The sequence below is a fragment of the Ceratotherium simum genome, chromosome 24, assembly GCF_057802395.1.
Source record: "Ceratotherium simum simum isolate JZ-2026a chromosome 24, ASM5780239v1, whole genome shotgun sequence".
Taxonomy (NCBI): domain Eukaryota; kingdom Metazoa; phylum Chordata; class Mammalia; order Perissodactyla; family Rhinocerotidae; genus Ceratotherium; species Ceratotherium simum.
In genome coordinates this window covers 26,290,492-26,315,154 of record NC_141923.1, presented here as the reverse complement: position 1 = coordinate 26,315,154, position 24,663 = coordinate 26,290,492, and the positions used below count along the sequence as shown (strand labels likewise).

General features: G+C 41.2%; 1 protein-coding gene across 4 annotated transcripts; it reads right to left on the bottom strand.

Annotated features, from left to right (window-relative positions):
* Window positions 1-801: 801 nt before the first annotated feature.
* On the bottom strand, window positions 802-24,378 carry VIPAS39 (VPS33B interacting protein, apical-basolateral polarity regulator, spe-39 homolog). 4 transcript variants are annotated; one of them, XM_087448128.1, is made up of 21 exons: window positions 24,229-24,327; window positions 23,339-23,384; window positions 21,349-21,441; window positions 20,600-20,702; window positions 18,954-19,100; window positions 17,819-17,857; window positions 17,385-17,449; window positions 16,601-16,657; window positions 14,004-14,096; window positions 13,473-13,506; window positions 12,865-12,967; window positions 10,819-10,846; window positions 8,473-8,546; window positions 6,730-6,805; window positions 6,153-6,287; window positions 5,470-5,511; window positions 5,048-5,137; window positions 3,774-3,860; window positions 3,100-3,189; window positions 2,592-2,696; window positions 802-1,840 (listed from the first exon to the last, which is right to left on the bottom strand). In XM_087448128.1, exons 3-21 carry the CDS (start codon window positions 21,439-21,441, stop codon window positions 1,820-1,822), a joined length of 1,482 nt encoding a protein of 493 aa, XP_087304254.1. In that variant the 5' UTR covers window positions 23,339-23,384; window positions 24,229-24,327; the 3' UTR covers window positions 802-1,819. The 4 variants fall into 4 exon arrangements, with proteins under 4 accessions (XP_087304254.1, XP_014639935.2, XP_087304255.1 ...); XM_014784449.2 differs by lacking the exon at window positions 23,339-23,384 and having other exon boundaries at window positions 24,229-24,378; XM_087448129.1 differs by lacking the exons at window positions 23,339-23,384; window positions 24,229-24,327 and adding an exon at window positions 24,052-24,164.
* Window positions 24,379-24,663: the final 285 nt, after the last annotated feature.

Below are 24,663 nucleotides of genomic sequence, written 5' to 3'. Positions count from 1 at the left end.
GGCGTCCCATATAAAGTAGAGGAAGATGGGCACGGATGTTAGCTCAGGGCCAATCATCTTCCTCAGAAAAAAAGAGGAGGATTGGCATCGGGTGTTAGCTCAGGGCTGATCTTCCTCCCACACACAAAAAAAATTGTCTCCAAGAGCGGGCCTGGTGGCATAGTAGTTAAGTTCGCGCACTCTGCTTTGGCAGCCCAGGGTTTACAGGTTTGGATCCTGGGCACAGACCTACACACCGCTCATCAAGCCACACTGGAGCAGTGTCCCACATACAAAAAATAGAGGACTGGCACAGATGTCAGCTCAGGGCCAATCATCCCCCCCCACACCAAAAAAAAGTATCTCCAGACAATGACACACGTCTCCTGGAGGGCAAAACTGCCCCCAGTTGAGAACCACATTGCCCTAAAGCATGCTGTGTGCCTCCATATGAGCATCTTCTCTTTTCTTCCTACCACTTCAGCCACTCCACAGTCACAGGAACATAGACAACCTGTGAGAGAAGCATGCCCTCCTATTACAGATGAGGATAATGAGTCCAGAGAGAAAGGGACTCACCCAGCATCACACAGCTTGACAGTGGTAGAGCTGGGACAAGAGGCCAGGTCTTTAGTCTCCCAGCTCAGTGCTCCCTCTGTTAACCACACGGCCCTGCTTTCCCATAAGCACTGTTACTCCAAAACCGGACATGTGTTGACAGGCTGCTGAATGCAGTCACTGAGGCAGACTTGTAGTGGTCCCAAGAGCCAGGGCAATTATTTCATTATTCTGCACAAAACAACCAGGAGAGAAAGAGAAGGCACCAAGGAAGAAACAGCTTTATTAGGAGACTAGGCATGTCCAGGAAACCCAGTTCAGTGACAGAGAAGAGAGGCTAATATTAGTACAGGGCAGGAATTTAACGTTACAGAATCTCCTCTTAAAAACCAAGTGTGAAACTAAAACCTCCATCTTAATATCCTAACAGTCAGAAATGCTGCTGAGTTTAGCCCTGGTGAAACTTCTGGAAGCTCCTAGTGAAATGATGAGATTTGTGCATAAAGGGAGCTCTCCAGCACTGCTGAATCTGAGCTCCATTAAGGTTATGGGTCTAGGGTGGGAGAAGTAGAGGAAAAGATAAGGAGGATGTTCTCATCACCCACACAAGGCCATCAGTGTGCAGGTCAGAGAGGAACTACAAGTTTCTGGACAGAGGGTAGACTAGGGCAGCAGAAGGACGCTGGCTGAAGAAACACAACGTCTGGACAATCTCTGTCCTAACAGGGAGGGCTCTGTGCAGCCTGGGGTGAGGGCGCCTCCAGCAGGTCCTAGCAACACTGGCAGCCCTTCCTGAGGCCCCTGGGAGAGAGCCATTTCTGTTCTGTTCTGACTTTATTTAGAGCAAACTGCCAACGCTCAGCACCAAGTCCAGGGTCATAATCAGCTGAGGGGAATGGAGTGGCCACCCTATGACACCTGTACCTCTTCGTCTAGCAGACTCTTTCTGGAGCAGTCACATTTCTCAGACCAAGAGAGATCTTGCCCAATATGGGCCCAATCTAGAAATCACTCCCACCTTCACGTGAGCACCAGGTGGAGAGAATCCTTCTCATAAGTCAGAGTTTTAGGTCTCAGCCCTTAGTTGGTGGCCTTGGACAGAAGAGCAGTCTGAAACTATCTGTGCCCAGGTGCTGATTTCTGTCCCAAGAGTAAGCAGGTACTGCCTGTTGACGACGGGCCCAAGCGATGTGATGCTGTGACTCTCCCCAAGAAGAGCGCTCTCCACTTTCACAGGTAGGAAAGGAAGAAATGAGACAGGTTTCAGGCTAGCTAACGCCACTTAATTCTTCCATCGAATTTGCTGTAGAAAGAACAAACAATGATCAGTTTTCACTGATCCCTACAGAGAGGGAGAGGGAATGCAATAAAACAAGGCTCACAGCTAGGTAATGTAAGGAAAAGAAGAATGGAGGGGGAGGTGGAGAATTTTTTTTAATATGTGGGGGAGTTCATTTATTCAGAGAGGGATTAAACACCCATGCTGTATCTTAGGGCTGATTTAGGGCATTTATTTTGGTTCTGCCTTCCTTAGCTAGCTTTAGATGACCCTAGGGTAGGTCCCAAAATATCTAATGGGGAACTGAGCTCCATATTAACAAAAAGCTCAGCGATTTCATGCTATGAGAGACAAGCTAGCTGTGCTCCCCAAACAGCTAAAATCTACTTCACCCACACTGTTTTATTTCCCACAGGTAGGTCATATCCAGCCCCAGGAAACTCCTCAGTCTGGATATTCTGAATCTATTTATAACATTTTGTTCTATACTTCCAGTAGTTAGTCCCTCCTACGTGCTATGTTTAACAATTGTCAGAGCATTACAGTTAAGTCTCAGCCTGAGCTCCCCAGATTACCCTTAAATCACCCCACATCTCAGGAGTAATTTCTGCTGTTCCAAGTAGTGCTTTTGACCTTTAGGTCCACAGGAGATCCTTATTTTCATGTGGCTCAGCTAACTGCAATCCCACCCAGACCTTGGGAATATAGACTTGATGCTACTTTGTGAATTGTCTGCCTCCTGAGACTGCTGGAGAGGTAAGCTATAGCTGCTCACCGAGCTGTTGAGAATGGCATCAATCTTCTCCTCCTCTGCAGATCCTTTATCCACCTTACTCCTATATGCTAACAGCTGCTGACGATCCTTCAGGTCCCGGCAAGTCTGTACACCAAAATAGACAAACAACACAAACTCCCAATTAGCCTTCTCTATGAAGCCTTTTCTCTTTTTGTCACTCCCACTTCAAGAAGAGGCCAGGAGGCTATAGTGAAATCAAAGTGAGGTCAAGCCCCCACAGAACTTCATGTTGGAGAGAAGTCTACAGAGCTTCTGTGGCTTGATTTAGTTCTATGAATTCTCCAAGTACAACAAATTTATAAAAGCAGAGAAACCAGTCAGAGGGCTGGGATTATAATACAGGCATGCTGGTCTCCAAACTAACTTTTGCCAGACCATTTTGTCCATTAAGTCAAAATTGACGGCTGTATCTCCGGACTGAGGACAGGGAATAAATCCCCCACTCTTCACTGGGGGTCTAACTCAGGGTTCTTTCTTGGGGACTCACATCAATGACGACATCATGGCACTTGAACTTGGTGGCTAAGTTCAACTTTGTATCCACATCTTCTACCAGATTGACATACTCCTGTAATATCTGTGGGAAGAGGTACTTCTGATTTATGATTCTCAGACCCATAAAACAGAGAGCTCTAAAAGGTAGAAAAAAATTCCTAAAGAAGGCAAAAGAGTTCAATATCTGACATCTACAATTCCCATCATCAACCACAGGATTAGTTCTGCAATGGGAAATGAGGCAGATTCTATGTAGTACTTCCATGCTCCCCCAGTAAAGAAGGGAAGAGCGCATTCCCCCTTATCCTAGAGCTAGATACCCATGCCAGCAATGGGCGTGCTCTAGATCTGACCCAGTGCTGTGCCCATTGCTCCTTGATGTCCCTTCTCAGTGAGCTCTCCTTCTGTGTCACCTGAACAGTATGTCAGTACTCCACACGGGCTAAACACAGTAGACATTCCTCAGAGAGGGCTACCTGGGGTTATTCTACAAGGCAGAGGAGAACTTCCCTCCCTGGCCTTTTCTATCTCAAAGTCCAGTACAGCCATTATGTTGCCTTTAAGATGACACCAGAGCAGGTCAAGTCTGCCATCAGTGACCAGTAAGAGGCTAAAAATTAGGTTTCCAAGAGGATCCTGTACCCAAGTCTCTTTAGGAGCCATTACCTGGACAGGGGCACTGTTCTTGTGCAAAATTTCTACAACTCGATGGAAGCCAATAGGTGCTCTCTTCTTCGTGTAGCCCAGCCAGTTCTGAAAAAGAAGATGGGGCAGCAGCAGCTAGGCCAGACATACTAAACACACTCTGAGCTAGTCTCCCTATATCTTTATGGTCAGAGTAGAATAACACGGTGGTTGAGAGTGGATGATCAGGAGGTGGGCGATAGAGAAATGAAGAGAGATGAGTTTTTCAGAAAAGACAAGGAACTTAAGAGGGTGGAAAAGAGTCAGAGGTATGAAATAAGTTCTTAGATCTACAGACACTAATGCAGAAAAAAGTCTGGTTAAATGAAATAACCAATTTACTTAACAATACTTGCAGTATGAACTTAAATTTGGGTAGAAAAATCCTATCCTCTACATCTTTATATATTACACCATATATAAATATAAAGATGTTTATTTGTAAATTCAAGAGAAAAGGTCTGTTTCTTTGTAAATTCATGAGGAAAGGTCTGGAAAGTTACCAATCAAATTTTTAACAGTGTTTGCTTTGAGGAAGGGAGTGAGATGGGAGCAGGTGGACAATGAAAGAGAACTTCATTCTTTACTCTCTGTATTTTCACACAGTGTCTGATTTTGACACAGGCATGTATTGCTTTGGTAGTTCATGTAGCTAATTAAATAACTAACAAAAGAGAAAAACAAAAAATTCTCAAATCCATAATAGAAAGATGGATATTTAAAATGTAAACCAGTAGAGACATGACAACCAAATGTAATGCAAGATTCTTGATTAAATCCTGATGGCAAACAAACGCAAAACAGCTCTAAAGAGCTAATTTAAATACAGACTATTATCTATGATGATATTATATTAATGTTAAATTTCTTGAGAGTGATAATAATATTGTGGTTATGAACGAGATAAACACTTAAGCATTTAAGGGAGAAGTGTCATGATGTCCGCAACTTACTTTCAAGTGGTTCAGCAAAAGAAAAAGGTGTATTTGCTTTCTCTTTTTCTATACACATGGAGAAAGCATAGAAAAAGAGAAAGCAAATACGGCAAAAATGTTAATAAATTCGTGAAGTAGGTAAGACTATTACTTTTCATTATACTATTCTTTCAACTTTTCTTTAGGTTTGAAATTTTGGAAAATAGAAAGTTGGGGGACAACTGTAAACCAGCAACTAGAACTTAAGACTCCCATGAGGCATGGGATAACAAGACGATAACTCCACGGCATCAGCAGCACGCAACAGTCCAGAGCACCCACCTTTGTGGTAAAGAGGGCATCTACATCTTGCCAGGCTCGAAGCTTGGCACGAGCAGCCAGGGCTGTCAGCACATACTGTTTGTCTGGGATCTAGAAAGCAGAGACCAGGGGAAATTAAAGGGAAGCAGACATGCATCAGGGGAGGTGCTTGAGAATTCTGGAGAAGATGGGCAAAAATATTCCCTGGTGTTGATTCTGCCCCTTACAATCCATAAATCTCTCAGGTCATCAAGAACCCTTCATTTCCAAGCCCCAGCACTGCTGCAGACCATTCAGCTAAGGCCTTCTCTCACTTACCACAAACTCATTCCTTTCTACCTTGAACCTTGCATATCAAGAGACTTACTGTGCAGGGATACAAAGCAACATCCACTCCATGTGGTTACTACTACTTTACCAAACACTGACCAATTTATATCTACCTTAAATGTCTTCTTCAGGTTGACCGGACTGCTGAATGTCCCCTAGGATGAAAGTGGAGAAGGAATTTTAGTGTTACTGACTTTCCCAAATACCACCCAATCTCCCATTTTCTTTTCCATTATCTATACATTCTACATTTCACTCTGTAACCATTTAAACCCAGAAATTAATTTAAGAGAAAAGCTCCAGTGGGTCTACTAGGATATCACCACAATCCAGATTAATGGGACTGGATTAATAAGCATGGTGTATTTCCCAATTTTATGCTAATCCTATGATCGTTATGATCATGTCCACCTATGATCATTAAATTCAAACCTCTTCAAAAAAATTTTTCTAAAAAGTACCCACAGATACCTCACACTCTGCTGTTCTTCTTCTCTACATTGTGCGAATACATTTGAAATTATGGACCTTTGAACAGAGACTGCTATGGGACCAACACTGGTGAGACCGAATGTGCTACACTAGCATGCCGGCTCACTGGAAGCCAAGCAAGCCCTCACAAACCTCTTTTTCCCTCTTGGCCTTCCCCTGCTGAGGACCAGGAAAGCTTCTAGGTGGATTTCTGAGAACTATATGCACCCATTGTTTATAGAGTACATTGAAATACTGGCTTCAAACTAAGTTCCTCTTGTGCAGTGAGGGTGTGTGGGGTCTGTCTTCCACATTTTGCCTGTACCTCAGCCTCCGTGTAATGGTAGAAGCAGGAGTAGAAGAGCGTTGTCACTAATGGCATGTTGAGGATGGAAGCTTTCCGGGGGTGCTTCCGGAAGATCTCAGTCTGTCCTGCTGATTCTAGATGTCGATCATTTGCCTGTGGTGGAGTGAACCAAGTGAAAAAAGAGAACAATGTCCATGGAGCAGAGGCAGGAGAGAAACCTTTAATACTATAGCAGTTGTTTCCTACCCTAGAGGCAAAGAAGACAAAAAGAAAGAAAATTGCCTAGGATAGCCCAAGGGAGTTTAAAATTCATAAAATGATGACAAGGTGGATGGAGGAAGACCAGAGAAGTAGCAATGAAATGGGAGTTCTGGGTTGAAGAGAAATACTTCCAGGTTAAAAGTGGATGAGAAGACAAAGGATGCCTGAGAACAATGGAGGGATGGGGGCTATCATGTAGAGAGAGAAAATGAAAGGCTCTTTAAGAACTGTAATAGGAAATGACATATATGGGCAGAGCATAGAAGTCTCCTAGATGCTGAATGGCACTGAACACTGGCATTGAAGCAGAAAATGTAGAGATGAGGAGTCTAACCTCGATAATGATCTGACGTTCCAGGAGTGTGTAATGGTCCTGTATGTGTGCAGAATCTTCTGCTGAAAATGGCAAACTGACAGACGACCAGAAGGTTAGTACCTCTTTCTTTACTCAATCAGGAAACAAACCCAACTAAACCAAATAACCACTGTAACCATAAGAGGCTCATGGTGAATCACAAATCTGATCTCAATTTACCTTTAGAGCATCCCTGAAAGGCAGAGAGAGAAAGCAGAAAGTAGAGTAGACCTTTGGCTGGGATTTTGTATTTAAGGTTTTGCCAATTCAAGAGGAATCCAGAAAGTCCATAAAATACCTATAGTCATTAGTGATTTTGCTGAGGAATGAATTAGAATCCTCTGACTGTGGAAGTTGGAACGTTTGGTGAATGAGTCACATTAGCTGCTGAGCAGGCTTGGCTGACTGTCCATCATACACATCCCAGTGAAGCACTGTGCTTCATGTCATTGCTCAATATCAATGCTTAACTCTCCTTAAGGGGCACTTATATTTGTTAGCCATTTTTTATTGCAGAGCAATAAGGTAAAATTAAATTATATGTCATGGTGGTATGTTTGTAGATTGGTAAAGGTCTCAAAGGTCTACATAAATGTCAAGGGTCCCATCTTCAATACTACATCATATTGATGAAGATGTTGAGGGACAAACAGTGTCTTGCCTAAAAGTCATATGATAAGTCAATGGCTAAAGGCAGGAACAGAAGCCAGATTTTAAACTCCCAGTTCACAGATCTTATCATTTAGAAAGTGCTGCCTTATTTCCCCTACTCCACTCATTCCAGGAAAATTTCTGAAACTTAATTACACTATCCCAGAGAAGTGTGAGCCACAGCCAATTGTTAGAAGAGATAAAGGGAGACAGCAATAGTTCCAGATATTTCACTATTCTAATTTTTCTCTTTGTTTACCAAAGGCCATATAACATAGCTCAGTATTTGGAACATTAAAATTAAGGATTGCATTGAGAGAGACAAATTTCTAAATGTGAAGCCTAGAAATCATGTCACATGAGGAATGACTGAAACAACTTTGAACACTGACCCTGGAGCAGTAGACCTGGCACTATTGCCATACACCATACTTACTGGGTGGACTCTAGAACTGTCTGGAAAGATCTAGGGAAGCAAGTTTCAGCTCAATTATAAGGAAGCACTTTCCAATAAGGAAGGCTGTCCAACAATAAATGGAGCTACTTCCAAGAGCAGTGAGTGCCCCATCACTGGAAGGATAATATATGGGGCTGGTTTTTACAGGGATTTATATTCTGGATGAAAGCTTGCACTGAATCAGTGGTTCTTCAACTTTCCAGTTTCAAGAACTAGTAACATTGAAAAAAATACATAAGGTAAAGTGTTGCCAATTTTTTATTTTAATATATAAGGTCATAAAAAAAAATTACAACCCATTTTACTACCAAAACAGGGGGATGGGGGGAGGGAAAAACATCCCAGATACAATGCAGTCATTCAAATTAAATAAATTTAGCTTTAGAAAAAAACTCTCTGTGTTGTCTTTATTTTTCTCAGTTTACCACCAATCGGTGAAAACTCTACTGGGGACTAGCATTTGGAACCACTGAATGAGACTATCTTTAATGATGCTTGTATGATCCATTGTTAGCCTTTCCCTTCAACTATCTATCCATTCCACTCTCTTTTAGTCTCTTAATTCCTCTATATAAGAGTATTTTTACTTAAAAACATTTCTTCCCAATACTTACCCAATGCAGGTCTTAAGAAATTCTTTTCGTTTCTCAGGGTCCTGAATGTTCAAGTGCTCTCGATAATGGGATAGCTACGAAAAACAGAGAAAGGTTTTGAGCTCTTTTGCCTCCTTAGAAGAGCAAGGTAGCTCTGTAAGTAGACTTTCCATGCTTAAAAACTAAATTCTTCACTATCAGAGATTTCTTCTGGGTGTGGACTGGGTGAGGGGATGGAGGGAGGGCAAAGAGTGATTCAAGAATCACTCTTTAGTTTATCTATAACTGCAATATATAATACGGTAGCCACTAGCCACATTTGGTTGTTTATATTCAAATTTAAATTAATTAAATAAAAATCTAAAAAGTTCAGGTCCTTAGTTGCACTAGTCACTTTTTATGTGCTCAATAGCTACATGTGACTAGTGGCTACCGTATCAGACAGCACAGACAGAATATTCACATCACCGTAGGAAGTTCTATTGGGCAGTGCTGACCTACAATGAAGCACTAAGTAGACAGAGCACCTTGCTTTACTCGGAAGTTTGGCTTTGGCTTCAGTGCTTAACCAAAACCACCTTTTGCTTCAGTCTTAGCCTTTGAAAGGCCGAAGAGCTAAATGCCTACTTCAACGTTATTTTTTGCATCCTTGACCTTGTACATGATCAATGGTAGCATGATCCTGTAAATATCTGACAATAAACAATGTCAGTAACATGAATACGACATGTCATTCTGATTCACTGTTGATAGCTAAATAATCATATTCAAATACTATAGGTTCCACTTATAACTCCAAAAGAAAACCTTATGTGTTTTCTATTTTGAAAGTAAAAAATGAACTGAAGTTTAAATGATGCGATAATTAATAATTGTGAAGGTTGTAATTTTATATACAATTATTAAAACTTTATAAGAATTAAAAAATAAACAGATTGACAGTTAATATGAGTATGTAGAGAATGAATTGGCTTTAGGAAGGACAGTATATCATTTTAGAGCCAACAAATGTGTATAAAAATGTAAATGATAATATAAAACAATAACACATTACATTATATCATAATCTAATCTTTGTAAAATATTTGATACAAAATATTTGGTATATAGTCATTCCGAATATTAAAGAAAGTAACCTTTAATAGCTATAATGTTTTGGCCTTAAGTCTTTCAAGAAAAAGTCCTACTTGGGAAATCTTCATATTCTATGAGGATAACCTAAAAGCAGACTATCAGCTTTGCCACTTCCCAAGTTTACAAGGTTGGAAAACTCCAAATTTATATACAACATGCAAGATAAATCATCTTCAATGCAAAGATAATAGAGACTATAAAGAAAATAAGAAAGTTTCAGATAAAAATGAGTTACCCAAAACACATTTATTTTCATTCATCATCAGACTTTAAAACAACAAACTTTATAAGAATGCTATATGAAGAAAATTCCTCATAGATTCAAACCTACGAAGATTAAAAATGTAAACAAAAAGTTTTTCAAAATGATTACTACAGACTGCCAATCCTTTTCAGTAGATTAAGATAAAGGATTTTTGAGATTTACCATGGCTTGAATATTATTAAGTACAAGTTCCTTTTACAAAATGTTACTGAAAAACATTTTCCTGAATTATACTCTGCTGTGCAAAGAAGGTTACAATATTATTAAATGTGCCAGCTGAGCGTGAGCATTGCTATCCCCACAAATGTGCATGCAAGCAGTACACTGACTCAAGGAAAAATCCTGCCATTGATGGCACCGAGGAATTTTTACCCCTGCACTACAATATCAAGCTTTTAAAAATGGATCACTAACATTTCAATAATACAATTAAATTTTTAGGAAAATTTCAGATTTATTCTTGTATTCCAAGAGTTCATTCTATGATGGTGAAAATCTGCCAAAAATCAATTTTAACACTTGATCAGTGAGCTCTCAGCCAAAATGTGTACTGGGTGCACCACCAGCTTGACCTATCTTCCTTCTTGACCTATATCTGGTTTCTTATCCCTCTTAGATTTCAAAATTTTCTTTAATATTAGAAATAGCCAAAACCCAAAAGCTCCCACAAACCAGGAATTGAAAACAACTAGAAACTAAAAAATAAATTACAAATTGATCAGGCTAGTTTTCATTCATTTATTCAAAAAAATATTTATTTATAAGCCCAATCAAAAGAGCATATAGAAAGAAACAGAACAGTACATCATCTGGATAAAGTTTTCAGGCTTCCCAGATGCCTCTCTCTTCTGGATATAATCAATACCAAAGGAATGGAGATGGCTCAATCATTCTGGGATCTTGGAGACTGGGTTTTGGCTTAGATTTCTGTTAAATAGGTCCCCAACTGAAACAAAGGCCACACTTACCGCAAGCTCTTCCGTTCTATCTAGGAACCTGGGAAGAAGCAGAAGGGAGCAGGGCATTTTTATCTATTGATGTGTGGCAGTATAACCTCACAAGATAGGATGACTGCTCTAGAAGAACACAATTCAAACTCATTTGCCTCCATACACAAGATAAGCCCTTCTCTTCTTTTTTTTTTTTTTGATTTTATTTATTTATTTTTTCCCCCAAAGCACCAGCAGATAGTTGTATGTCATAGCTGCACATCCTTCTAGTTGCTGTATGTGGGACGCGGCATCAGCATGGCCGGAGAAGCGGTGCGTTGGTGCGTGCCCGGGATTGAACCCGGGCCGCCAGCAGCGGAGCGCACGCACTTAACCGCTAAGCCATGGGGCCGGCCCAGCTCTTCTCTTCTCAAACTTTCTACCACCAGCAACCCTCTGAAAACACATGGTGGATCAGATATCATTGTTCCCCTAATCCCTCCAGCTGAGCGAAAAGCAAGGACAAGAAAGCATTGCAGGGCACTAATAACTCTGTCACGTTAACAGTCTGGCAGAAAGGCTCAGAGCCTCCACAAAACCGTAGCCCACAGTAATCTTATGGGTTTTTTCTTTTTTTTGAAAGATTAAAGCACTCTTTTCTGTCAGTACGATCTTAGAAACAGATTTTCTCTATTGTTCTCTCTTGTTTTCATGTACAGTATACAGTGTGTTCTGTCTACCCCAAAAGGCAGTAAGGCCTTGGAGCAAAAGGACTTTTGTCTTCTGATTCCTTCTTACTCTGAATGGACCACTATAATTAACAACACTGCTCTAGCATAGAGGCGATGCTTAACAAAGTCTTGTTGATTGGGAAGGAAGGAAGAAAGGGAGGGCAGGAGGGCACAGCCTGCCTTGATACACGTCTTCTGCAAACTCCTGGTTAACCATCTGTAATCCTGACCTGACCAGGTGACCTGCTTTCCCCACCTCAGTCTTCAGGGCAGCGCATCACTGTGCTGCAGTCACTGGGTAACTGGAGTTACCTTGGGCCACGTGTCAGCCTAAAAAGAGGTTCCGACCTCGCCCCTGACATTGACGAAAGAACGTTAACATGCATACAGTTTACTCTAAGGGTAGGAAACAGTCCGTACTGATTGGAATGAGATAGGGAAGGAAATCACGATAGAAGATCATGGCCCCTCCCCACTCCCGCAGCCCCCAGCAGATATGCCTGCCTCTTACCTCTCCACCTATCAGAATCCTCCCTAGTCTCCTAGGCCCAACTCAATTTCTAACTGCTTCCATGAGGCTTTCCTCAGTATCCTGACTGAAAATTATATTTTCTCTTCTGCCCTTCCACTGTACTTCTCACTGCCATCACTGGGGACCAAGTGATACAAGATACCTTTATTCTTTATCAGAAAATATTTAATAAATATTGATTAATACTACAGACTAGGCATTATGCCAAGTGCTTTAAACAACATTAACTCTTTCAACCTTCATAATGACCCTGTGGGGTAGGTATCATCATCTCCATTTTACAGATTTTACAGATGTGAAAAGTGATGCTTGGAGAGGTTGGGTAACTTGCTCAAGGTCACTCTTTGAACTAAGTGGAGCCAGTATTCAATGCAGGCGTGTTTAACTCCAGAGCCTGAATCTTTTTTTTTTTTTTTAATTTTATTTATTTATTTATTTTTCCCCCCAAAGCCCCAGTAGATAGTTGTATGTCATAGCTGCACATCCTTCTAGTTGCTGTATGTGGGACGCGGCCTCAGCATGGCCAGAGAAGCAGTGCGTCGGTGCGTGCCCCGGATCTGAACCCGGGCCGCCAGCAGCAGAGCGCACACACCTAACCGCTAAGCCACGGGGCCGGCCCCAGAGCCTGATTCTTAACCACCAGCTACACTGTCATCTTATCACAGCCTGTTGTGTATTGTTAGTTATCCCATCACGTTTCAGTGTCTTGTCTAAAAAGCATTTCCAGAAAAAAAGGACAGGGTCTTCTCTTTCTTTGTATCCCTCCAAGTGCTTTGAACAAAGTACCTGATAAACTTTATGGGCCAGATGATCAGTTCTTACCTAAAGAGGTCCAAAAGCAGCTTTTGGTCCCCTATTTCCTTAAGGAAGTGAATGAGATGTCGCAGCGCAACCTGTCGCACCTCCAGCTCTCGGAAGAGGATCTCTGGCAGGAAGAAGGTAGGTGGGGAAAGATTATAAGTCTATCACTCAAGTGGAAATTGGTCTCCCTCCTCACACATTCCAAATATTAACTCCTCAAAGTCGATCAGAGGCTAGGAATGGTTTTCTTATGGTACCCATCCCTATGGCTCAATCCACCATCAACACACACCATGGTTCAGGGCAACTCTTAGCCATTGAGTCAGCCTTCACTTCTCACCAACCCAAACAGCAGGCACTTAGCATCGACCCTGACTTCCTCAAACCAACACAGCCATCTGTCTGTCTAGTAAATACAGTGGGTTTTATAGTTAACGTAGTTATCACACCAAAGGATGAATGACTGGCCTCAGAGATGTGATGTGTACTCTGAGGTCTCAGGCCACCCCAGCTGTCTCTGAAACACACTTGATGCTGGTGAATTCTGGTATGAAAGCCACAATGCCATTCTCCCCTCAAATGCAGGACTGAAGACTGCTGACTGCAGATTTCCTTCAGACCAGGCTCACCTTTGCTCAGTGTCCTCTTCAGGAAGATCAGAACCTAGAGAAACGAGAACAAAGAATGAATTACTCTGTGCAACCTTTCAAACACAAAGCCCTGCCCTGAGCACCTGATGTCTAGGAATGAGGTCAGCAACTCATTAGACTCTTTCCAGGTCCAGAAAACAGACTTCTCTATGCGATGGAAGGACAAGTGATGGACATCTGGAACTGAGCTGCATCTTGGGAGTCCACTTGTCCGTGTCCATACTGGTGAGAGACACCTCCCTCTGAGAGTGACTGCTCTCACATCTCTCCTCCCTCAGATTATTTTTTAGAACAGAGAGTAGCCAACCTACTGCTTCTTGATTATAATCAAGAGTTCCACACACAATGTACATCCTGCCAGCTGAGACATAGAGCACATATTACTGACACTCCTACACTTCAAGAGGAAATCCAGGATCTTTATTTGACATTTAACCTAAAACGTTAGTCTTTTCTGATTGGATTTTCAGAAACTAATGAAAACAACAACAAACAAAACCCACAACTCACTGCAGTAATGACATTTCCATCATGCATGCTAACTGCTTCTTCTAGAAGTTGTAGCTTGTCCTGTAAGGAGCGGAATCTTTCTAGTGAGCAGACCTGACAAGATAAAAACAGAATTAGTATGCAAGGAAGAAGACCATTTCCTCTATTCCTTTGTCACTGAATACTGAAGAATGGGTAAGAATGAAAGGAAATGTCCCCAAGGAGAGTCTCTCTATTTTTACACTATGGTCGCTAGCACTCTATAATATAAACAGTGGGTTCCCACCACACCCTCTTTAGTTCAGCCTACGCCCTAGAAGATGCTACTGTCCTGATGAAGTCTTGCCAAAGTCAACAGGTAGAGATCACTTGTTCTCTTTTTAGTGAGGTATAATTTACATGCAATAAAATCTACCCTATTTAAGTGTACAGTGCAGTGAGTTTTGACAATTATACAATTTCATGTAACTACTACCACGATCAAGATACAGAACATTTCCATCACCCTAAAAAGTTCCCTTGTCTACGTTAACGTCAATACCCTCCTCCCATCCCCAGCCAAGCACTCATCTGTTTCCAGTCACTAAAGTTTTCTCTTGTCTAGAATTTCAGAAAAATAGAATCATACAATATCTGGCTTCTTTTTTTGTATCTGGATTCTTTCACTCAATACTATGTTTCTGAGATGAATTTATGTGTTGTTGTGAGTATTAATAGTTTGTTCCTATTTATCGGTAAGTAGTTTTCCATTGTATGGACATACCACAATTTATTTATCCATTTACCTGCTGATGTTTATTTGGGTTGTTTCCACTTTGGGGGCTATTATGAATAAAGCTGCTGTGAACATTTGTGTACAAGTCTTTGTATGAACATGTTTTCATTTATCTTAGATTGTAAATGTCTAGGAGTGAAAATAAGTGCATATTTAGCTTTGTAAGAAACTGCCAGACTATTTTCCAAAGTAGTTTTACCATTTTACCTTCCTGCTAACAGTTAACAGAGTTCCAGTTCCTCCACATGCTCCCAATGCTTGGTATGATTTGTATTTCTAAATTTAGCCACGCTAGTGGCTGTATACTGGTATCTCAGTTTTAATTCACATTTTCTTGATATCTAATAATGTTGAGCATCTTTCCAAGTGTTTATTGGGTATTCAGTATCTTTTCTGTGATATAACTGGTCAATCTTGTGCCAATTTTTTATTGCACTGTTTATCTTATTACTGAAAATAATTCATTAGTATTTATATATTCTGGATTAAAATCCTTCATAATATATGTATTTTGCAAATATTTTCTCCCAGCTATGGTGGTCTTTTCATGTTTTTAACAGTGCTTTCAAAGAACAAAAGTCTTTAATTTTGATGAAGTCCATTTTATCAATTTTTCTTTTTTGTTTCATGTTTTTTGTGTCCCTGGTAATAAATTTTTGCCTAATCCAAGATCACAAAGATTTTCACCTATATTTTCTTCTAGAAGTTTTATAGTTTTAGCATTTACATTTAGGTCTATGATCCACTTTGATCCATTAATTATTACGATGTCAGTTCTCCCAAAACTGATCTATAGATTCAATGCAATCCCAATCAAAACCCCAGCAGCTCTTTTGTAGACAGTGACAAGCTGATTCTAAAATCTGTATGGAGGGCCGGCCCCAGGGCTTAGTGGTTGAGGGCATGCGCTCCACTACTGGTGGCCCGGGTTCGGATCCCCGGCACACACCGAGGCACTGCTTCTCCGGCCATGCTGAGGCCGCGTCCCACATACAGCAACTAGAAGGATGTGCAGCTATGACACACAACTATCTACGGGGGCTTTGGGGAAAAAAAAGGAGGAGGATTGGCAATAGATGTTAGCTCAGAGCCGGTCTTCCTCAGCAAAAAGAGGAGGATTAGCACAGATGTTAGCTCAGGGCTGATCTTCCTCAAAAAATAAATTAATTAATTAATTAAATACTTTAAAAAATAAACAAATAAAATAAAATAAAATCTATATGGAAATACAAAGGATCCAGAATAGCCAAAACAATTTTGGAAGAGAAGAACAAAGTTGAAGGACTTATATTACCTGATTTCAAGATTTACTAGAAAGCTACAATAATCAAGGCTGTGGTAATGGCACAAGCATAGAGAAATAAGTCAATGAACTAGAATAAAGAGTCCAGAAACAGACCTACACATATACAGTCAATTGATTTTTGACAAAGGCACCAAGGTAATTCAAGGGGGAGAGGACAGTCTTTTCAACAAATAGTGCTGGAACAAATGGAGAATTACGTGGGAAAGAAATGAGCCTCAGTTCTGACCTGATACCATATACAAAAGTTAACTGGCAATGGATCACAGATCTAAACATACAAGATCATTCTCATTCTGAAATGTACTTTACTCTCTCCTCCATCACTCGTTCCCCACTATCCTATCAAAGCAACACTAAACTCTGGAGAATCAGAAATTTTGCAGCTGACTTTCCATCTTAGTGGATTTATTCCCCTCCTGAAAACCATTTCATTTAATAAACAGAACTGAAGGGAGACGCTGAGAAATCCTCCCTTTGGGGACAAGCTGGCCAGTTTCTAAAACAATCCTATAAAAATGCTCTCTCCAGCGGCCTTACCTTGCCCTTCCGGAGGCGCCGCACTGTGTCACTGGGGCTCCAGTCATTGCTGTAATCCTGGAACATTAGCAACACGTGAATCCCAGGGAGTTAAGGGGCCATAATTACCAGTGTGCAGCTCCTCACCTCAAATTCAGTCTTAGTCCCTAAAGAGGAAATATTTTGTGGGAGGGAATGGATGAAAAAAATGAAGACCTGGGATGGTTTTGTTCTGAGTTTCTGAAAAGAACTACAACAGGGACAATAGAGGCAGGAGGAAATGAATCAAAGAGGGAATGAACCAACTGACAAAACCAGTAACCCTATGCTTTCTGGGTCAAGACTTCTATCCCTAGATGCAATTAGTTACATCTGGGACTCTAATTAATAGCTTTGTCAAAAGAAGAAAAGAGGGAGATGTTCCTTTTCTGGACCTTACAATATAGTTTCTTCTTCATCAATCAATTTGCTTTGTTATGTGCTGCATGAAATATGAGCTCCACCAAGTTTCCAGACCACAGTGATGATCAAAAATTTCAAAGTAAAGCCTTCAAAAGACAGCATATTAGGCAAGGAAAGTGTGCTAGGACTGAATCAGAAAATAGAGATTTTTGAATCCAAATTCTACCATTTACTAGCTGTGAGACCACAGGCAAGCCCTAATGTTTAGAAATTCAGTTTTCTTATTTATAGGAGGAGGCTAAAATAATACCTGCTCAAAAAGTTGGGAAGATCAAGCAAGATAATATACGTCAAACCACTTTACAATGTGTAAAGTGTCACACCAGTGTAAGATATAACTCACCCTATACTCTCCCTTGGGTCTCCCCAGCTCTGGAGCATAGCTTTTGGCAGATGTGTCCGACAAAGCTGAAAAAGAACAGGCAGCTGGTTCAGAAGGACAGCATCTTCTCGTCATTCCTTTCCTCTACTGCTTCCTTCTCACATACCTTTTGACTTGTGGGGTCCCAAGGTACCTTTATGGCCCAAAGCAGATCTCAGTTCCTCTCCAAAGACAGTATCTCTAGAAGTCACCCCTTGCCCCTGTAGCCAGAATGATCTACATTCTGTAGCCAAAATGATATTCCTTACTCAGTATCAAAAAATTTCTCTAATACTGATGGCAGACTCAGAAGAAATTTCATCTAATTACCACCACCCTTCCCCTTGACTCCCCAGACCATACCCCAAATCAGCAACATCTCCCACAGCAATCAAGAGAAGAGAGTCAATGCCTACCATCAGAAAGAGACTGGAAACTTCCAGGTCTAGTTCTCCCTAAAGGTAAAGAACACAGGAGGGAAGAGGTGAACAGATCAAGTCAGAGCCATTGAGTCTTGGTTAAGCACATACTGTATATGGAACCTTATTACACAATATGGGAACTTAGGGCTTAAAAAAAGCTTTTATTTAACTTCAGAAATTCGAGGTGCCATGAAAAAAAAGGCAGGGAGGAAAACTTTTATAATTGCGGTAAAATATAAATAACATAAAATTGACCATTTTAACCACTGTTAAGTCTGCAGTTCAGTGGCATTGAGTACCTTCACATTGTACAACCATCACCATTATCCACCTCCAGAACTTTTTTATCATCCCAAACTGAGACTCTGTGCCCATTAAACAATAACTCCCCATTCCCCTTTGCCCCTAGCCCCTGGTAACCACTATTCTACTTGTCTCTCTGAATCTATTTTAGGTGTCTCATAGAAGTGGAATCATACAATATTTGTCTTTTTGTGTCTGGCTTATTTCACTTAGCATAAAGTCCTCAGGGTTCATTTATCTTGTAGCATATATCAGAATTTTGTTTCTTTTTGGCTGAATAAAATTCCATTACATGTATATTTTGCTTATCTGTTCCTAAATCAATGGACGTTTGCATTGTCTCCACTTTTTGGCAATTCTGAATGATGCTGCTATGAACACTGGTATATAAATATCTGTTTAAGTCCCTGCTTTCAATTCTCTTTGGTAAATGGATTGCTGGATCATATGGTAACTCTATGGTTGATTTTTTGAAGAACTGCACACTGTCTTCCACATTGGCTGCACCATTTTACATTCCCTCCAGCAGTGCACAAGTGTTCCCAACAGCAATGCATGGGGGTAGGCAGGAATGTTGACCTAGGCAAATTTCTTTAGTACCTGTCACAGGGTTAATGTCAATTTTGTTCATCATGTCCTAGAAACCCAGTCAAACCTCTCTGAATTCCTCTCATTTCTCCCACTCCTAATCCCCACTGCCAGCTCCAAAGATGATTCTTTATCTTTCAATACTCTTTTTCTGCCAGAGTAACTGAAAATTACAGCCTGAGTGTTTTTCTGAAAAAAGAAAAGGAGGAGTCCCTGGCCCTTTAACATCACTCTTTACCTCTAAAAAAGCTGCTCAGGGAGTAGGTAGAAGTAGGTTTAGGTAGTGGCGCATAGGAGGAGAAGCTGTTTCGACTCTTTAGCTGTTCACGCCCTTCATGGTTTGACCCACTAGTACCAGCAGTCTCTTTGATGGACCATGAGATACCTGTGAGATAGTAAGAACTAAATCAGTCATTCTCCTCCAAAATAAATCCTGGACGACAAGCATTCCAACAAACTCAAAAGCTTTTCACAAGAGGCCCTGGTGTATATAAGGCCCTGGTCCCTTGGCCGACATGGACTCCAAAAATCAGGGCTAGGAGAAGGGATAGAATCAAATAGACTAATCAACAGAAAAACAGGGCAAAAGAAATAAATAAATGAATCACAGAAAAGGAAATTCGAGTGGCTATTAAACATATGAAAAGATGCTCAACCTCACTCTTAATAAGATAATTACAAAGTAAAAGTACACTGAGATACCACTGGCCCCCATCAGACTGGCAAAGATCCAAAGTTTGATAATATCTGTGCTGGCAAAGCTATGGGGAAACAGGAACCCTCTGACATTGAGGGAGTATAAATCAGTGCAACCTCAGGGGAGGGCACTTTGGCAATATCCACCCAATACAGATGCAAATTCCCTCTGCCAGTAATTCCACTCTAAGAACTGATTTTCATATACTCAGATATGGGCAGAATATAAGATTATTGATAGCAATATAAACAACAAAAGATTGGAAGCAATCTAAAGTTCATCAATAGTGGACTGGTTAAATAAATTATGATAAATCCATACAATGTAATATTATGCTGCTGTTTAAAAAAAGAGGGAGAGAATGAGAAAGCTCTTTATGTAGTGATTTGGAAAGAGCTCCAAGCTGTATTATCAAGTGAAAAGACCAGGGTATAAAGTACGCTGCCATTTTTGTGAAAAGGGGGTAAGAATACACATTCTTATATGATTTTCCAAGTGTAAAAAGGCTCTTTAGACGAACACACAGGAAGCAAACAGCAGTTATTTTTTGGGAGGCAGGGACTGAGAACTGAGTGGATGCATGACTGTGGGAGGGAGACTTTTCACTGTAATGCCTTAAGTACTTTTTGATTTTTAAATCACGTGATAGTATTTCCTATGAAAAAAAAATTTTTTTAAATATTCTTCAAAATCAGATTGGACTCTGCAAAGGTGTTAAGTGGTATGTATTATATAACAGCTAGACAGTGAGACTTGGTGGTTAAGGAAGTCATAACTGCCAGGCAGTTATGAGCAATTAAGTCAGTAGTTCTCCACTATGACTGCCTATTAGAAGCACTTGCAGTACTTACTACAAATTGAGACCCCCATCCCCACCCCTGAGACCTACTGAATCAGTCTCTGGAGTGAAGCCTAGGAATCTAATTTTAACAAGTACCCCAAGAGAGTCTGAAATAGCCAGCCCAGCATGAGCCCTAGAACAGCAGACCTAGACAGTCATATGGGAACTACTGCTGTATTTCCCCAAGTATCTTCTCCTGGGGTTAAATTTCCAGATGTATGCTTATCTGAAAATAGTCTAACCTCATTCCCTTTCCTGATAAGCATTCGGGAGACAAACAAGTGGAGCCTTCATTAGTGACAAGAACCCTGAATATCAATCCCCTCCTAGGGCCTCTTCTACTTACTTCCCACAGGTTCCCCACCCCAGCTGACTCTCTCCAGGTCGTCGTCATCATCATCATCCACGAAGTCCCGAAGGCTATTCACTGCTCGCTTGGATTCCTTTAACTGCAGAGGGACATAAGGCAGGGCACTCAGGCAATCGCCACTTCCCACCTCTCCTTGGCAACCAAGAAGGCTGAGGAACTGGGACTTGAAGATGGCCAACACTTTCATCCTCTGCAATTGAAAGCCTAGCCTGCTAGATATTTGCCAAGAAAACAATCTGCTTTTTAGCCAACGCTGCAGACCCAGTGGCAAAAGAGTTAGGAGGATTCAAAGCCACTTTTGAGATCTAATCATACTCCTGGCAATGACCTGCTGTGTAAACCTGAGTGAGTTTATCCATCTCTCCAAAAATGAATCTGTTTCTCCATTTGTAAAATAGACTTTATAAAGGCAAAACTTCCAATTCAGTCCATCTTTCAAAATAACAAATTAGATCACAATAAAAGACTTGGAGTTCTCAAAAAAACAAAAAAACAACTGAAAGGAATGAATCTTCTTAAGAATGTAAAGAAGGGCAGAGAGCTGGTTTTTACAATCCCTCTGGCTCTTTTCCATGAAGATTTTTCTAAAGATCTGATCCAAAACATTTCTGAGCCTAATGGAGACATGGTCAAAAGCCAGGTTTCCAAGGATGCAAGGGGAAGGAATTTTAGATTGGCACTGTGGAGGAGGGTGCGACCTTCAGCAATTGTTCATGGAAACCTACCTGTGAGAGCTCATCATCTTCATCATCAAAGGTAAAAGCCTTGAACTTGGAGCTGTTCCAGTATTCCTCCTCATCACCCTTTGTCCGATTCATCTGGAGAGGAAGACAGATATAGGTCCCTTTCTGGATTCTCCCCAAAAGAGCTCCAAAATCATTAGGTTCCTTCACTACAAACTCCCCCCAGTAATCAGGGATGTATAAAAAAATCAGATAAAGCAAATACTGAACCTGTCATATAAAATCAGTTTCCTGGGTCTCCAACTGATTAAACCATACTTTCAATCCTCTAATTGCCCACAAGTAGTCATTCATTCCTAGAACACCTACTTTGTTCAAAGCACTCTCTCAGGTGTCGTAAGGGACATTTAAAAAGTGCAAGACACAGCCCCTCTCCTGAAGGACCTGACAACAGAGCTGGGGTATTCACCACAGGTACATATAAAGGTAATAGCACAAGGCAAGCAAGTGTTATAAGAATGCATCATGAACTTTGCTGAATACACAAGATCAATCAAAGCATGAACAAAACAAATAATCGCATTCACGTATTCACTGTATATCTATTGAGTGCCATCTCTGAAGCACTGTTCGAGGCTCTGGGAATACTACAGTGAATAAAACTAACAATATCTTGCTCTCACGTATGTTTGTTAAATGGCTGAAAGAATGAAAGCAATTAAAAGAAACAGAATTACCCTGCTTGTATTTTCAAATCATGATTAAGTTATTAACAAGCATTGGCCAAAGTTTGGGAAATGAGGGCACGGTCACGAAATGAAAGTATATAAAGAATCAGTCAAAACACCGCAAGTCCCACTCATAACTACTCTAAAATTAGATTTCACTCTGAAAAAAAAGTTTTGCCTTAGAATTAATTACAAACTAAACTATCAATGCCAACTGGATTAGAGTGAAAACTATTTTAAGCCGAGAACTAGGTACCAAAACTTCCACAACACCAAAAATAACTCCAAAGACTACATATTGTCAATTCTAAAGGCTCAATTTGCTTTTCCTTCCATAGCACCTTTCTCAACACAAGCTTGTCGGCAGCACTGTTGAGGAGGCTTTTGATTGCCCTTAACACACTTGACTCCCTCTTCCTGACTCTTTTCACGGGATAAAGGGATGGCAAAGGTATGGTGGGAATTTTCTACTATCTGATCCCTTCCCATGTCAGATATCTCTAACTGATTTCTACTGAACCCAGACGTGGAGTAAAAATCCTTTTGTATATTTAATTCCAGGGAGCCAAAACCAAATAAAAAAGCTGACAGACACAATGAAATCATCCCCCATAGTGGTACAAGCATAGGATTTGTAGTCAGTCAGCCCTGAGTTCAAACTTTGGTTTCTCCAATTCTGAGCAAACTAGGTAAACAATTTTACTTGTAAGCCTTGGGAAACTGATATCCTACCTCACAGGGTTGCAGTGAAGAATATATAGGATTTAGGAAACACCTAACAAAGTGCCTAGCAGAAAGTAAATAGTAAATGTGAGTTCTTTTTAGTATAGGATATCTTACTGACATCTTTCCATCTTGGTTTCCTCATCTGTAAAATGGGCGTAACAGCAGAAACCTAGCTTACAAGATTGTTGTGAGGCTTAAACCAGTTAATACATATAAAGCACTTAGTACCTGACACAAAATTAATGCTTAGTATTAACTTTTATTAATAAATCATCATGATACCTTGGAAAAGGCTAGAAGGAAAATATTTTTAAGAATCCTAAAGATTAAAAAATATTAATTTGATACAAAGATTCTGAGCGGCCATCACAAACCCTGAAGGTGTGCACAGAACATGTAAACGTACCTGGCACAGGTGCCAGTTTATAAAGCACTTTGTCATCCTCAGAACAACTCTGTAAAGTAGGCCTGGCAGATTCCATTTCCATTTCACTGATGGGGGAAATGAGGCACAAAAGGACCAAGTATCAAAGCCACCTTGCTAACTGCTCCTCCTATCCAGGTATTCTGGCACTTACATCATTTCCACTGTGACTTGCATGGTCCTTCCAACTATTTTTCACTCTAGGGACAAGTAAAGCAAGTTATTACTTCATTATAGTAAAAAAAACTTCTGTTAATATCTACAAATAGGCACACAATGTGTCTAACAAAGCGAATAATCCAGAATTTCTGTAATCTTTTTTAACCCTACAACGGTAGTGGATACTTGACATCACTTTGTACTTCTAGTCCCAAATCAGAACCTGGATTTACTTGGCAAGTGAAGAGATAATGATTTAATGGCTATACAAGTTAGAAAGCACACAGGTACAATTTTAAGAGTAACAGAGTAAGGTGCTTCAACATGATTTGAAATACTTCAGAAGCTTGTCCTTATCGTCAGCAGTTTAACCGAGAGCCCACAAGACAGGGTAGCAGATCCAAGTGGAGAAAAGGAACACGACAAAGGAAAGAAAGCAAAGGCATCTGCAAAAAAAAAAAAAAATCCACAACCAGCACGCTCCCTGCCTCAGGACATCCAGAAAGCAGCTACTGAGAAGTTAGACTAAGATTCTGTTATCATCTTCCGAGCCAGGCCTCCACAGCTGAGGCTATGAACGGAGACCAGGGAACGTGGGTTACAGTAGGAAGACTTTACGGGCGAACAGATCTACCGCAGTCGCCACAGCCCGGTACATCCCTGGCCAAGTAAATGCTCCTTCCGAATCAAATGTCGGGGCTCACTTACAGCCTCAACCCCGAGCGTACCCCGGCTCCCAGCCCAGGGGTTGCTCCGACTGGAAGAAGAGTCAGGCAGGGTGGGGGGTGGTCTAGGGACGCTTCCGACAATAGCGGGAAAGGACCAGGATGCGGAGACGCTCGACTCAGCCAGATACGCGGCCAAAGCGGTCTAAGGCACCCTCACCTCTTCCACACCGAGCCCTCCCTCTCAGGACAGCGCCAGGCTCTTCCACCACTGGACCAGCCTTTCTGGTCGGCCTATGCGGCATAGAAAGGGGCGGAAGAGAATAGTCGCGGGGAAAGGCGGAGGGGGGGGCGGTGAGCGTGAGTCAAGAAAGAGGCCGCAGGGCATGCTGGAAGTTGTAGTTCCTTCCGCCTCTGCCACCAGTGGCTTCCCGAACAGGCCACGGGGCTTCTTGACTACAGCTCCCAGAAAACCCCAGTGTCCCCTGCCTAGGTCGTTTCCTTTACTTTTAGCGCGACATTCCGCCGTTATCCAGCGGGTCACTCAACAAGACTACAACTCCCATGAGGCTCAGCAGGGCCAGTTCAGGGTCCAGGGAAACAATGTGATGTGTTCTTTGTGTCCCTACGGGTGAGGAATGGTCGTGTGAGCGGT

Coding starts and splice junctions, on each gene's coding strand:
- VIPAS39 (XM_087448127.1), bottom strand. CDS start 23,202: ATGACAAAGTGCTTTATAAACTGGCACCTGTGCCAG. Junction 17,858..18,953: donor CCTGAGCAGCTTTTTTAGAG/GTAAAGAGTGAT, acceptor CTTTACCTTTAG/GGAGAACTAGACCTGGAAGT. Junction 10,847..12,864: donor CTGCTTTTGGACCTCTTTAG/GTAAGAACTGAT, acceptor GCTTCTTCCCAG/GTTCCTAGATAGAACGGAAG.